Raw genomic sequence first — 16,111 nt, forward strand, 5'->3', positions numbered from 1 at the left:
TCTTGAAGATTATAAACCACATCCACGGTTTGCATTATTATTTTCCTCTGGAGTTTTAACAAGTTTATTAAATAACACTTGCCCACATTTAGGTTGCTTTAGCTAAAGTCTTACTTCTTCCTGGCTTTAGTTAGATAAGATTCTCTAACATTTAATAACAAGTTATTTAATTGAAATAAAATATAATCAAATAACGAGAATTATTTGGCTGGAGTATCCCAACAGAATACTATTATTAATTATTTTTATTTTTTTTCTATTGTGTCTTATAGTAATTAATGATCATACTTGCCCTCACATTTCAAAATACTCAGATGTTTCTGAAAATACTGGACATGCAATAAAGCAGCTGGATATATCTTTTCTCCTTTGAGATATCTTTTATTCCTTTATGATGCATAAAATAATAAATAATATATCCATTATTTTAGAGAAAGTTGTCAGGTTGGTACTTACAGATGTTACATTGTCTAGGCAGTGATAGTATATTTTATGAAACATTCAGAAAAACAAATGAGTTATACTATACTAATTTTAATTTTATTATTTTGTATGAGGTTATAATCTGATAACTGTTCTGTTTTGCCCAGAAATAGATTTTGCAGATTCTAGGAATTTAAAAATATGAGGGGGTTTACAAGGATTCATTCTATTCTCAGATTTCCTTTTATCCATCGATGGCTGCAGGGCAGTATCTTCTGCTCTGCATACCTTTTAGTCTTGAAGTTTAGAGATTGTTGTCTTTTTTCTTTCTTTTCTATTTTTTTTTCTAAGTCCTACTCTTCACAAGGAAGCCAGAAGTGTGACAGGAAGGTGTGATTTTTAATTTACACCAGAGTTTCGCAAATAATGACTTTTCACACCCTGATATTGCTGCTTAGCCTAGGGGAGGAGTTCTGTGGCTACTGTTGTCATAGCAAATTAAATCCACTGCTGTAATTTGGAAAGATGTTCTTCTACATTTAACCCTTGTTTTCAATTTTCTAACTTGGTGTTCATGAATACTTATGGGAATGTGGTTTATTCCTTTGAAGTGTCCTTGTTTTTTAGGAAATTATTTTTGAAGTCTATTATCTTTTCAGATTGTCAAGAATGAAAGGGAATCAGGTTCTCCCTTGCCACCATTCCAACTGCTGGAAATTGTAACTTATTCAAATACACAAAAATGAAAAATACAATAATATTTATTTGGAGAACTTCTAGCAATAAAATTTAAATACATGTCTTAATGACTCTTTTTATCTTTCCTTGGGGTTCCATTTCTTTAAGATTAGCTTTTCCCTCTGTTTTTATAGGAGAGTCAGTGTCTTACTGTACAAAGAAATCTATATCATCTGATTTGATAGATGAAATCGAAAGTAATGTTAAAAAGATTTTTTAAAAAATAAATTAAAAAAAGATTTAAATGCTTTAAGTTTTTTCAGTTTCTCTCCAGTCCATTAAGTCATTTGGATTGAACTATTAAAAAACAAAAACAAAAAACAAGACAGGCTGCCTAAGGGAAATTAGAAAAATTATTGCAGCAGGCATACTTGTTTTAAATTTTCAAATGGTCAGAAAAGAATAGTGACAGTATAACCGAATAGTTAAAGAATATATCTTGCAAACAATGTAGCTCTTCACTTAGAATTATTGACATATTGAATTATTTTCACATTTTGAATCTACCAACTAATTTTTTTTTAGGTTTTCAATCAATGTGCTAGTTTGTACTAGTTATTTTATGAATCATAATGGTCTTCAATAAAGTTCTAGAACTGAGTGGAATATGTAGGAATATTATTGAAAGGAAAGAAACATTCAGACTCTCCTGAGAACTTGGCTCCTACTTGGTCCTGTTGCTAAACAAAGTCATCAGAAGCGGTTACAAGCTCTCCTGGATTGGGAGCTGCAAGGGGTTAATCAGACTGGGTTTACTAAGTATCTCTGTCAGGCTTTTATCTGATCCTTCCATCCTTCCTCCCTTCCTCCCCTGCCCACCCCTTTTGTAAATGTCAACCACTTCCTGATAAGCCTAGTAGTGGTGAATTTCACACCTTTCTTTTCTTTGTGAAGAAACCTGGGTGTTAATGGTACAGGATTGAGTACCATTGTATGTCTCTAGCTGTCTGTTAGTAAACCTGAGGGATGCCTGTGGAAAAAAAAGTAGGGGAAGGTGAAGAAATTTGAGAAATGAGACTAAGAAATAGGTTCAAACTGGTCTCATTTTCAAAACGGGTATTTATTAGCAACTTTTAGATGTGTATTCGGAAAACAATAATTTTAAAGAAGCTTAGTATTGAGAGTCTCAAAGAGTCTGCAAAGGAAAGGATTAGATTGCTGATTGTTAAAATTAAACAGAAGAACAACAGTCAGAAAAACTGAAGACTCCTCTTTTTATTCTACAGGTGTATTTACAGGTGTATTTACAGGACACAGTCATGGAAACTTGGTCAGTTGATCAGGTCTGCGGTTGGCTGGTGGAGAAAAACTTAGGAGAGCTAGTACATAGGTTTCAAGGTGAGTTGTTTATACTTTCAAAAATGTTAATTGAGCAGTCGAGATATTGAGTGTCCTCTGTCATTGACTTCTTTTTTCCTAATGCATGTGAACATTGATATGGGGTTGCTACAGTAAGAAACTGTCATTTCCTTACCGAGTGTAGCAGAGTTTGCATTTGACCTAGTATCCATGAGAAAATCTAATTATTTCAAAAAGAACTCAAAATAAGTCTTGAGTTACTTAAAATACATATTTGATATATACATTTAATATTGCTTTTGTCCAGGATGTGCATTTTTAGGCAGCTCTGTATAGTGTTGGATTTACAAGTATTGATTAATGTACCTGGGAGGTACATTAATACTTTTCCAAAAAGATTTTTTTTTTTCCTTATGAAAACAATGTTAGAATCAGAAGAGGGGAGACATTAATGTGGATGTAAAAAATTTTATTGTGACTCCATGTTGCAGTAATTTCTTAGGAGCAGACATGCATTTGGAATTATGCAATTTTAGTGTCCTATTTTTGCAAAAACACAAATAATTTTATAACTGCAGAGCACAAGTTTAGATGCTCCTTTTAACATGAGAAATAATTCTGCCTGCTCAGCGTGCTGTGTTTTACAGTATTTTACCTAGCAGACAGGTAGAGATTTTTTCTCTTTTTCCCAGAGGAAGAAGTAAGTGGGGCTGCTCTCCTAGCACTTAATGATCGGATGGTTCAGCAACTGGTAAAGAAAATTGGGCACCAGGCTGTTCTAATGGATTTAATTAAGAAATATAAGCAGAAGAGTCAAGAGCTGAAGTCCCCTGGAGAAACAGCCCCGGTCATGCAAGCAGAGTAAGTGTTCATGAATGGCCTTATTTTTGACTCTGTGCTTTCCCTAAGATGGCTGTAGCATGGCATATGGAGTTTAAACTTTGTTGAAAATTGTGACCATTTTCAACTTGTGTGTAGTAACAGTTTTTGCAAAGTTTTATGAATCAAGATACTTTTTCTTTTAATGCACCAGGTTTTTAAACCCTAACTCTATTTATTAGGGAAGACCTATAAGCCTGAAGTTCCTGTATAAAAATCTCTGTAATAAGCAGTTAAAATATAACACAAGCAGAAATGAACTCCTGCAGCTTAGGTCTTAAAGTTAAGACTTGAGGAAGGCATCTTTTTCTGCTTCTTTGCTTTCCCCAAAGCTATTTATGTGTGTATTTACTTATTTGCCCAGGATTCCTTATAGTAACTAATTTATATTCTCTTCTAGAGGCCTTCATAATATGATTTGCTAAAGATTTTTGCTGCACTGGATTTCAAGAGTGTTCTTGGAGGACTGAATGCTGTGGTAGCTTTCCACAGAAGTCTTGTAGAAAAATTTGTTATGGTTTTGAGGTTTTGATGTTATTTTTTTTTTTTAAATCATTGACTTCTGTCATCAAAAGGAATGGTAACAAAAATTATGAAATTAAAAATTTCACTTTATAATCTATGCCCCAGGATCATTTCAGACATTCTGATTTGGCTTTTCGATATTTGAAATTTTTGCCAGATTCTAAGTTTAAATAACTACTGCATTCTGATTATTCATTAATTTTTAAAATAAGGCTATGATGTTTGATGAAATCCATTCCATGTTTTTACTTTAGTTTTTTTTTTTTTTCCAGTATATCTGTAAAACTCTTATGTTCCTGTCTTGCTTTTTTATAAGCAATGCAATGTTAGAGAACTCTAGCTTAGGTAATTTGATTTCTAGAGAATGTGAATATTTGGGACAAGGAAGGGGGGATAGGTCAGCTTGAAGGAATGGCCCACATTTGGTCTGGAGAGCCTACCGTTTGATTTATTCGAGGGATTTCTTCTAAATGTTGTTTTGACACGTCTGTGTAAAAGATATGTGACTTCTGAGGCAGTTCTCATTGTATGCCTTACTCCTTTGCAGCGCAGGGAGGGAGTAAACCTCATATAGAGCTCGAAGTAATTTCCCAACATTCTTGGATGAGTTGGACTCTTGAGCTGGAAGTTCCCCTCAGTTGACTGGAATCTTGATGTTGCCTTAGGCACAGCTTGGAAGAAAACTGACAGCCTTTTTTCCCACTGCAAAGCAGTTTATAATGTTCTCTAGTAAATGAGAACTAACTGGACTGCCAGGAAGTCTGGGCATCATTCCTGGTCCTACCACTGGCTTGGATTGATTGCATTAAATGTTGACACTCCTTTTGCTTCATCTCTAGGTTGTGAAAAATAATACATACTTAATTCCATGTTAATCACACTGATGTTCAGAGTATCATAATCTTTGAGAAAGATTATCTCCTCCTTCTCCCACACTAAAATATAGTCTTTTGTTAAATATTAAGCATTATTAATGTGCTTTATAAAGCCACATTTTGGAATGTAACCATGACTTAGAACATTGGTTTTCCAGGGGCTGAGTGGGGACTCTTCATTCTACCCAGTAAATAGTTGACTCTAAGGTTTGTGTTGTTTTACATTCAGATTCAATTATTCTGGTGCAAAATCACAATTTCAAGTAGGTTTATAGGTTATAGTTAGCTAAAATGTTTATCGGCTATATTTGCTTATTGTCAAATATGTAGGCACTTGACAAATACATGGTCATGTGGGACTCATAGTAATAGAAAAAAGGTATAAGAATATGCTATTTATTTAGTTAAACAACTTTTATAAGTTCTTCATAAAGATAGGAAATTTAGTGTAGTAAAAAGAACCCTGAAGCTAGGTATTAAAACTGGATTACGGATCTCTGTTCTGATATTAGCTAGTCATCTAACCTTGGAGATTTGCTTGACTTTTCTTAGTTTCAACTGTAAAATGAAGTGGGTAGAATAAATGATGTTTAGGACTCCCTCTGAAGAGTTTATAAAGTGGCAGCCTAGATCAGAGTTTACAGATGGGTTCCAACTTCAGTATAAACTTCATTTAATGGCTAACAGTTGCCTGGTATGTTACTTTGAAAAAAAATTTACAGGCCACATATGAACAGGATACTTGGCCTCCAACTCAGACTTAGGCAAATGACAGGAATATATAGCAGGAAGGAGTATATCCGGTTGCTTTTTGTGTTGCTCTTGTTGAAGCCGGGAGAAAAATCACTGGACAGGAAGTCGGAGAGTTGGAAAACTGAGGTATTGGTTGCCGTTATTGAGTAGCTTGTGATGGGAAGCAAGTTGCCTTCCTTTCAGCTGTAACACTTAGAAGATGAGGGAGTTAGTGAAGAGTGGTTCAAAGATAATGAAATTCCACAAATAATAAAAGGTCCCCCTAGATGGCAGGGAAGAGAGAAAGGATCTGAAATAGAGTTCATTTTTTTTTTTGCCAAATAATAATGTTAATCAACAAAGGTATATTCTGTTACTATCACTGTTTCCTAAAGGAAAGGATTATCAATAATACCGTTTTTAAATGTGAGAGAGGAGTGAAAACAGCATAGTGAACTGGCATCATCCCCCTCCTGGCATGTATAAACTGGTAGCGAGTGAGATGGCCCCAGAGGGTTTTTCTTTCAGTCCCCTAGTCATGACTCTAACGTGGAGCTTGGAGTGGACACAGATCATAGTGTTTACTCTGGACTGCTTTATACCTTCAGAGTCACCATGACAGCAACAGTTGAATAGCCTAGACCCACCTTTTCTTTCTCGGTGACAGGGATGAACAGTGCTCCAGCCCGGCCAGTGGAGGGGAGCAGACGCCATCTTTCGATCCAGCTGACAACCTTGATAACGGATTAATTGACCACCGAGTACTGAAACAGAGGTGGGATGGACAACTTCTAAACATCTGAAAGCCAACTGATAATATGTGTCTTTATTTTTATGAGGCTTCATGTTCAAATGTGTTTCTAAGTGGAAACTTTGTTTTTCTGGAGGGGATTTTTATAAATCAAGTGATGAAGACATTTGGTAAGAGATGAAGGTCAACTTTTTTTAACTTTGCATTGAACAAGTTAAGTTTTGAGATGATAATATGCATCATTCAAGGATATGTTGTTAAGGAAAAAGATGATTTTTCTGTCATAAACTGTCCAGAGTGATTGGCAGTAGCCACAAAGATGGAATTTGCTCTGCAAATAGTGTCTTATAGAATTAACTTTTTGAGGAGTCTTTTTTTTTTTTTTTTAATTTGAATTAACAGTCTTGACCATTCCTGATGAAGGCACTGCTTTGTTAAACATTTCCTTCCATCCCTACACTGGGTTTTATGAGCTGTAGTATTTCAACATATGGGCTACACTGGAACAGAGGAAAACGATGTATCTAGAGAAGCAGACCCAGGAGTGTGGCACTAAAAGTCCTGAGGGGCACTGTAGGTAAGAGATGGTCCAAGAGTCACGGTAGTCAAGCTAGCATCTCCCAGCCACCTGCCCTGTGCAGTTTAGGCATCACCTTGACACCTATTCTTTTCAGCAGCTGCTGAGCAAATGCTTTTCTAAGTGTACTGTCATGGAAAGGAGAGATGTCAGCTGGCACCACATAAGCAGGAGATAGCCAGGCCAGAGCGTCATCCTTTATAGTTTCACTTTCCATTATCATCTCATTTAGTCCACACAGCAGTCCTGGCAGGCCGGTGTTATTCTCTCTCTCTTGTGAATGAGTTAAACTGAGATTTAGAGAAGTCAAGGGGCTTCTATCTAGTTTCCCAGATGGGCTGGTCTCACCGCTGCACTGGATATACTGCCATCAGCATGGGAGTTCAGGGGACCAAAGGCAGCAGCCTCGGCCCCTGGCCGGCCAGCCCCAGCAGCCCCGAGGGTGAGTGCAGGGGAACTGGGCACCTTTGATCAGGTGCTCTTGCAGATGGGCTTCGGCTCTGGGCGTCCTCTCTGCTCTCTTTCTCTCTCCGCCACCTGCAACCTTGCACTCTCATTCCTGGGCTCAAAGGCTCCAGCTCTTCAAGTGGTAGAATCCATCTTCCTTCACACCATTGGCTCCCACTAGGAGGTGATGAATGAGGAGATAGAGGCAATATCCTGGGTAGGGCTTGGTCCCCGGGGTCTTCCTGGTCTGAACTACGGTTCAGAAGATGTAAGTATGTTTGAATGATGGCTTCATTCACCTCCCTTCTGTTCACGGGTGCTGGTTGGTTCCCAGTGCCATCCTTCGATGTGGTTCCAGGTGTGTGGAGTCAGGCGGGGGTCTTCAACGACCCCTTCATGAAGCTGCCAAAAGTTGCCAGTCCCTCCTCTGACTGTTCAGTAGAGGCAGGACGAGCGACGATTAGCCCCATTGGTCCAACCCTGACACCACTGTGAATCAGTATTCAAACCGAAAAATGGGAATAATAACCACAAATACTTCTGTCACAGGGCTCCTGTGAGAACCATTATCTACAGATAGATAACACCTGCTCAGTGCTAAGCCAGGAAGCCCTGGAAAGCACTCAGTGCCACAGTCTACTCAGCGTGGCTCCAGGTAGTAAGCTCACTTTGCTAAGGACCTCTTTCCTCTCCCTTCTTGCTGCCAGTGGGAGATGAGGATGCCCTTTCTACAGGTTCTCTGGGTCCTTTCTTTTTCCTAAGCCCTTTGAGAGTTTGGAAACCAGAGTGTCATATCTTTCTTCTAATCATAAAATGTCTCCTAATCTATGTGCCAACTGGCTGCTCATCACAAGCACCACAGTTAAACATGCCCAAAAACTGAACTCAAGTTTCTTGCTTTAGTGTATATTTAAGTGTAGAAATACAAATTCGCTAGAACCCAGTGACAGGGGTAGAGGCACTGATGCTGGAAAGCCAGGGGCCAAATGGTCCTTCCCTCATTCTCATGGGGCCACATGATGGCCATCTCCATCGCTCTTTTGCTTCCCTCATCTGCCTCATGCCCTTATGTCTTCCTTTGAGGATGGATTTATCCTACTATTCATGTACACTCTGTCCCATTCAGACTGGCTGGCCTATGGCAGGCTCACCACAGCACTGCCTCCAGGAAATTCTCCATGAAAAGAGCTCAGATCACCCCAGGTAACAGTCTCACTCTTTCAGTATCTGGGGAAGAGGAACTAGGGAGATTCCAGTGCAGGTCAGATGTCCCCACCTGGGCAGTCAGCTATGTGTGGGCAGATGAGGACACGGCAGAGCTACCTGTTTCATATAGTTTTTCTCTGGTTCTGCCATTTATTTAGGGCTATGGAATGAGGAGGGATAGAAGATTTTCTCCCCTCTCACATCCTATCTCAGAGAGTGGCCCCATCATCCAGCCATGTGAGTTAAAATCTGATCCCTGGTTGGGGAACTGGATTCCACATGCTGCAACAGAGTTCATATGCCACAACAACAAAAAGAAATCCTCATGTGGCAACAAGTGTCAAGGATCCTGCATGCCACAATTAAGAACTAAGACCTGGCCCAGCCAGATAAACAAATATTTTTTTTAAAATCACCTATCTCCTGCCCTTCTGCCCAGAGTGCTATTCATTCAATAGGTGTTGGTTTAAGAGCCTATTGCACAGTTCCTGCTTCAGGCTGTGTTCTTCCCTTCCCTTCTCTACCTGCTCATCATTGAAGATTCTGCTCAAAAATCCCTCTTTCTGAAGGAAACCACCCCCCTCCATCACTGATATTCCAGTTCAGGCAAGGAGCCCTTTTTCTACTGTGTAGCATCCTCTACATACCCCTTTCTTTACTTATAAGACTAGATAATGGAACTGATCACTTTACAGTCTGTATTCCCTCCATAGAAGTGCTACCTAGGCAAAAGCCATACCCTTTTTCCCTTGTGAGCAAAGCATTTGGCGTAGTACTTGGCAAACAGAGGCTAAATAGTTTTTATTTGAAGTGAGGATGTACGGTCCAATGTAAGACTGAATACACCTTTACAAGACAGGATAAATATTTGAATAGTGTTAATTTCTCTTTAGACATTTTTGATACAATTCCTGCTAAATATGCTCATTTTTTGAACAGAATTAAACCTCAGGAGTTTATGGACCACTCATAACATAACAGGCTAGCAAGCTACTGTTTGGCTACAAGGCTTTCACAAAGCCATGTGCTTTAATGAGGTGGGAAAGGGTGGTGGATGGAGTGCCAGCTTTGGGATCTCTCACACCGGGGGTGGGAATCCGGGCTGTCACTTGTGGTCCAGTGGGTCTGCGCACATCGTGTGATGGGAACCCCCACCTGCAGGTGCAGTAACAGTGAAGGTCCCTGGCAGCTGCTAAAATCCCATACAAGGTGGCTGGCATTATTCTTGTGATAATTTCTCCTAGGTTCCCTGAAAGGAACATGTGTTTTCCATCCAGATCATTTGCAGACAAGAAATAAAAGAAGGCTCTAGAGGCAGGACATTCACATGACTTTGACTCTTGAAACGATGGGGGTGTCCCAGTGAATGAATTCTGAGTCCCAAGGAAACACGTACTGCTGTGACATGAAGCAGCTTTCTTTGGTGATAGGTGATCCCATGCTCTTTACTGAATTGCTTAAATGGACTTTCTTGATGGAAAGCTTATAAGGTCCTGTCCTCAGCATGTGTTGGTGATCCTTTAGAAAGATATTTTTTCTTTTGTAATGCCGTTCTTCATTTTTCCTCTATACTGTTTGAAACTGTTTCCCTCTCGGTACCTAATAAGGCATGAAATCAGGTAAACAGGTAGAGGTCTCCTAAATGCCACTTTAAAAACACTTGGCCTGAACTTTAAATATATGTGTGTGCAGATGTTTTGCTTCAGCCTTTGGGTGTAACTATAAATTAGTCACAATTTCACACATGCTTTAAAATTATTTTAGTGATGACTTTTTTTCTGGTTCTGGCTACTACTATAAAATACTGTAGAATGATCTTACCCACCTGCCTATGCTCAGGAGGGCAAATGTCAGTAGGTCCACGCTTGACATATTGTTTGTAGGCAATGGCACGTGCATGGCTAAAATAAGGAACAGTACCCTCATGTGTGTATCTTATCCATCACATAATAAGGGGCGTGCACCAGGACCACCCAAGTGATACATGGTCGCATTTGATGCTGAATCCCAGGTCAGTGACACAAGAGTGCAGTGCTGCATCCCACATCTCCTACCCTACAGGGATATAGAACACCCATGCCTAAGTTTTGTGTGTTTTGGACGTATTACCTTCCAAGTCTAGTCCTTGACTGGAGATTCCCAGTGTACAGTGACCGAGGAAATGCTATAAAGCGTCCCACAGTAAGAAAACCCATTTCATTCTGTCTGGCCCAGAATTCTTTCTCTGCGTGCCATCTATTAACATCACAGGACCCACCTTAGGAACTGCTGACTTAACGATTTCTTACCTGAGTCAGGGTCCATTCATGCATTCCATAGCAAACATTTACCTGGTGCTTCCTGGACGCCAGGCCCTGGGAGGCACAGAGGATACACTGGGGGGGCAGAGCAGACCAAGCCTCCACCTCACAGAGTTCTCATTCTAATAGTGAGGAGATAATAGATACCTATGATGTTACATTGTAAATATGTCTAAGCGCTATGAGAGTCAATAAGGCAAAGAAAAAAGGGGGGAAACAGAGGAAATGGTGTGTGTAAGTGCATGCGTGTTAGCTTCAGGAGGGTTTTCAAGGCAGTCTTTCGACTTCAACCAGATGTTGCTTGAGCAGAGACCCGAATGAAATGAAATGAGGAACATTGGGTCATCAAGTTAGAACAGAAATTTCCTTCAGTGGAGGCTATCTGGACGCCGCCAACTGGAACTGCAGGGAGAACTAGGCTGTTGTGACTGATAAATAACTCTCTGACTCCTGCTCATTCCTATTAACTAATAGGAAGTCTTCAGAGATCAAAGTACACTTGATTTCTAGTCTCTCCTTCCCTTCTGTTCAGTTCAAAAGTTACTGAATATACACCATGAACTAGATATTATATAGACAGTGGGTGAAGTGGGGGCAATTTTGTCCTTGCCTAAGGGAACTCAGATTCTGACAAGCAAGATACAGAAGTTAATAACTGCAATATTGAGAAAGAGACACAGAAATAGAAATGCACAGGGTATAGAAATAGCCCAGAAGAAAGATAAATGAGACTTTTAGGGAAGTAAGTATAGAGAAGGCCCCTGAGGGAAGTCTTCTCAAAAACTGAAGGTTTGCGGGGGGGGGGGGGGGGGGGTTGAAACATAATTTGAATTTCACCTGAAGGAAAATGGAGCAGGAGAAGAAAAGAACGTTCCCAGAAAAACAAACAGCTGATGCAAAGGTACAGGCTCCTGAAATGGGATAGGACATGCTATTTGGAATGTGTGCTTTTGGAATGTTAGAGATAGAGGTGGAGAAAATGAACTTGCTGGGAACAGTGAGGGGTGCTGTTAGGGAAGCAAGAAGACCCTGTGCTGTGCCAATGGACAGGACAGTGCTCTGTAACTGTGACTGTGCATTAGAATTTCCCGGAGGACTTAAATGAAATATACCAGGGCCCTGTACCAGTGCTTCTCAGACTGCAATATAACTAAAAGTCACCCAGGAATCTTATTAAAATGCAAGTGCTAATTTAGTAAGTCAAGAGTGGGACCTGAGATCCAGCACTTCTAACAGGTGCCCTAAGTGATTCTAGTGTTGTCTTGGGACTATCCTTTGCAGTAGCAGCAAGGCATTTCTGGGTGTACAATAGATTAAATGCTTGTGTCTCTCCAAAATTCATATGTTGGAACCCTAATCCCAATATGATGGTATTTGGAAGGAGGGACTTTGGGGAAGTAATTAAGCCCTGAGGATGGACCCCTCATGGATGGAATTAGTGTCCTTATAAGAGGCTAAAAGGCCAACAGGACTTCCCTAGTGGTGCAGGGCTTAGGACTGCATGCTTCCACTGCAAGGGAGCATAGGTTCGATCCCTGGTCAGGGAACTAAGATCCTACTTGTTGTGGGTCACAGCCAAAAAAACGTAGTATTTTTTTATAAGAAGGAAAGAGATCAGTGAGCTAACTTGCTCTCTTTCTGGCATGGAAGGACACAGCAGGAAGACGGTCTTCTATAAACCAGGAAGAGCACATTTGCCAAGAGCCCAACTTGGCTGCAACATCCAACCTCTGTAACCATGAGAAATTAGTGTTTGTTCTTGAAGCCACCTGTGTGTGTGTGTGTGTGTGTGTGTGTGTGTGTGTAGTTGCTCAGTCAGATCAACTGTGTATCTGATACATATTTGACTCTTTGTGACCACTTGGACTGTAGCCTGTCCATGAAATTTTCCTGGACATTTTCCTGAAATTTTCCACTGACAGGTTCCTCTGTTCATGACATTTTCCAGGCAAGATTACTGCAGTGGGCTGCAATTTGCTACTCCAGGGCATCTGCTCAAACCACAGATCGAAACCGCATCTCCCACATCTCCTGCACCGGCAGGCAGATTCTTTACTACTCTGCCACCTGGGAAGCCCCTTAAGCCACCCAGTTTAATGGTACTTTGGTATAAATCAAGTTACTTGAATCCTTAGAAATAGGAAACTTTTATTTGTATGAAGCTACATGGTTGAGGAACTGGCAAGTCACAGCCTAGATGGCACACAGTTGGGACAAGACTAAGTCAGTCTTTCTTTTTGGCCCCAAAAGTCACATAAAACCAGCGCTGTTATGGCTGATTCATGTCAATGTATGACAAAACCCACTGAAATGTTGTAAAGTGATTGGCCTCCAACTAATAAAATAATATTAAAAAAATAAATAAATAAATAAATAAATAAATAAAAAAAACCAGCGCTGTGGGCCAGATTTGAAAAATGAGTTTTCCAGGCTCATCTCTATTTAGCAGATGCTCTGAGGATATAAACTCTTCACATGAGATCAGGATTCAAAAACCTAGTCATATACAGGCGGATTAATAAAAAGCTGCCATGAACCACGTGATTTTGATAATTATGAACTACAAAATTGTAGTAATACATAGGCAATGTATCATTACTTTTTCTTTTTTATGATTGAGAAATAAAAAAGAAAAAGAGGGACTCAGACATGATAGCTCTATGAGATCTGTTTTTGCGACTGTCATGCTAGTAAGTGTAAATATTGAGGGTAAGGTCATGTTTCTGGGTCTTTGTCCATCTGTCAATACCAAGAAGAATTGGGGAACAGGGAGAAATAAGATATGTATTTATTTTATGCTTCTTTTCTTGATTAGTCAAGACCCCAACAATTTCTGGGTCCTCGAATCTGTCACTGGCAACCAAGGACAGGGAGGATTTGAGAGGTGTCTGTCTGTCTGTCTGTGTGACAGCACAGTGCCTGATGTCAGCCACATCTCTACCTCTACTTTCTGCTTGATTACATGTTCACACATGCCTTTCAGAAACTAAATTCCTCTGGAAATTTCATAGATTAAAATGGTGGCTGTGATAGCCCGGAGCTATAAAACATAAAGTAAAAGCACACATCAAATGATGAGAATGTGGAGAAAACATTTTCTGAATTACTGGTGGTTGCAGTGCAAACATTTTCTGAATTACTCGTGGCTGCAGCAACAAAACAGCATCTCCTTCGGAGTCCGTGCATGTCTTGCAGTGACATCGTTCTATATTTTCAGAGATGGCATCTCACCTAGCTCATTGACATGTATCTCTCTGTTGGGCTTTTCAAAAACTTCTTGTTTACTTTGCTTTCTTAGCAGTGGGAAGTCTTGCCTAGGTAAAGTAAAGCAGGTAATTCACAGAGTACTGGCATAGTAACACAGAAGCAACATTTCTGTTGAACTTTGTAGTTTGGTGCATTTTGATCCCTGTTTTGAAGATGTGTATTATAAGGTCATTTTGTGTCCTACGGTTAGATGACAGCAAGTTCTTTAAACAGATGTTTAAACCTTCTCTTACTTGACTCCATTCCCTTCTATGTTCCCAAAACACTGAAGGTTTTAGATGTGGTTACATGGCATTTTGTTTCAGAGTTGATACTAGAAAAGTGGGCACCCCGATATATACCATTTTCAGTGTATAGAGTCTGCAAGTTTCTGTGTGGAAAAGAATAAAATGAACATAGGCTTGTGAAACAGTCTTTCCATTAAGTCCATGGAGAGCACAGTATTTGTCACTGTTTTTTCTTTCGATGCTGGGAAGGCTACTACTGATTGAGGTGGTTCTTTACACGTGAAGACCAGGCCTGGTAGTGAGAACGGCTGTTCTTCACAGCCAAGACTTCCACTTGTCTCATGCTCTTCTTCCGTAAGGACCAGAAAGCAGTACCATTTTACAGGACTAGAAAAGCATCACAGTCCCCCAAGGTAACAGATTATCTCCAAGCTGGGGACCCCTAGAGAAAGGTGTCATTTGTGGCCCAAATCTTAGGAAAGTAGACCTGATTCATGACTATGATGCCAAAAGTCAACCAGGATTCAGTTGAGTGTGACATGAACTCTGCCTTTGGTTCTGTAAAGAACCCACAAGGGATGTAGCTAAAACCTGGTGAGAAAACTTCTTTGGGAGGTTTTCTCAGTGGTGGTTGATTATTATGAAGTTCCCCGGTGGCTCAAACGGCAAAAACGTCTGCCTACAATGCGGGAGACCCAGGTTCGATCCCTGGATTGGGAAGATTCCCTGGAGAAGGAAATGGCAACCCACTCCAGTACTCTTGCCTGGAAAATCCCATGGACAGAGGAGCCTGCTGGGCTACAGACCATGGGGTGGCAAAGAGTCGGACACGATTGAGCAACTTCACTTTCACTTTCACCTTCATAGTCACAGGCTAATTCTTAGGTATCCTTTGTGTATACAGATGACTCTACTCCAATCCCCAGATCTGCCTCTCTTGCGTTTGAGTCCCACACATTTTCATATCTCAAACTTGAGGACTTGGTGATGTCACGCTTCTCTCTGCTGGCATGTCAGCTTGATGCCTTCCTAGTCAATGGTTCCTTTATCATGGGTGGGTTGTTTTTAATATAATTCCCCTTTTCAGAAGATGTCAATTTCATGTGTGAATACACAAGTTTGGGGAACTTATGACTGTCTTTGTTTCTCTGTCTTAGAATGTTATATTTAATATTTTTATATCTCTCTCAAATGTTCCTGAAGCTTTCTATAACATTTTTGTTATAGAACTGTTCCTAAATAGCTATAACTATATAGCAGTTATAGTTCTAGAACTGTTAAAGAACTGTTATAGAACTGTAGAACAACTGTTTCATTCTACAATGACATTAGGGAAATCAAAACAGGTCAGAAAGCAAGACATAGTTGAGTACCCATGGGGCCAGTGCTGGACCAGGCTGTGTGGGGGGTTTAGACAAGGAAAACCCCAGAGAGTTGGGAGAGAATGGAAGAGCATCGACCTGGGGAGAAGACCGAAGGTGAGCCTAGAAGAATGAAGGAAACTTGGGGCATTTGGGGTGAGAGGAACAACTGTTGACATATGCATAGTGAGTCCTGGAGATTTAGAAGGCTTGAATCTTGGCTGGATCTGAGAAAAAACATTGGATACTAGCTGATAATAAAATGGCACACAAAATTGGACTATATTATAAGCTGTCCTAATTATTGAGTAAGTTATATACTCTGGCGATAAAACAAGTAGTCCTTGCCCAAATGTATGTCTCTCCTGCTCCCTACCAAGGCTCAACTTCTGTTTTCTGTATGTTGAGATTTTTCCTTAACAAGCTGGAACTCCACTGGCCCTTTTCTGCATAGGGCCCTCTCCCTTATCCTAGGTGAGGCCCATATTGTCTGTTCCTTGGGAG

At 40.2% G+C, this 16,111-nt stretch overlaps 1 protein-coding gene across 1 annotated transcript in view; it reads left to right on the forward strand.

The window, feature by feature from the left end:
* Positions 1-2,405: 2,405 nt before the first annotated feature.
* Positions 2,406-16,111, forward strand: part of SAMD3 (sterile alpha motif domain containing 3) — a 40,713-nt gene continuing 27,007 nt past the window's right edge. The window contains 4 exon segments of the mRNA XM_065927800.1: positions 2,406-2,499; positions 3,153-3,327; positions 5,528-5,537; positions 6,137-6,246. Of these exon segments, the coding sequence (XP_065783872.1) occupies positions 2,421-2,499; positions 3,153-3,327; positions 5,528-5,537; positions 6,137-6,246 (374 nt within the window). The 5' untranslated portion in view covers positions 2,406-2,420.

The sequence above is a fragment of the Muntiacus reevesi genome, chromosome 3 (genome assembly GCF_963930625.1).
Source record: "Muntiacus reevesi chromosome 3, mMunRee1.1, whole genome shotgun sequence".
Lineage (NCBI taxonomy): Eukaryota > Metazoa > Chordata > Mammalia > Artiodactyla > Cervidae > Muntiacus > Muntiacus reevesi.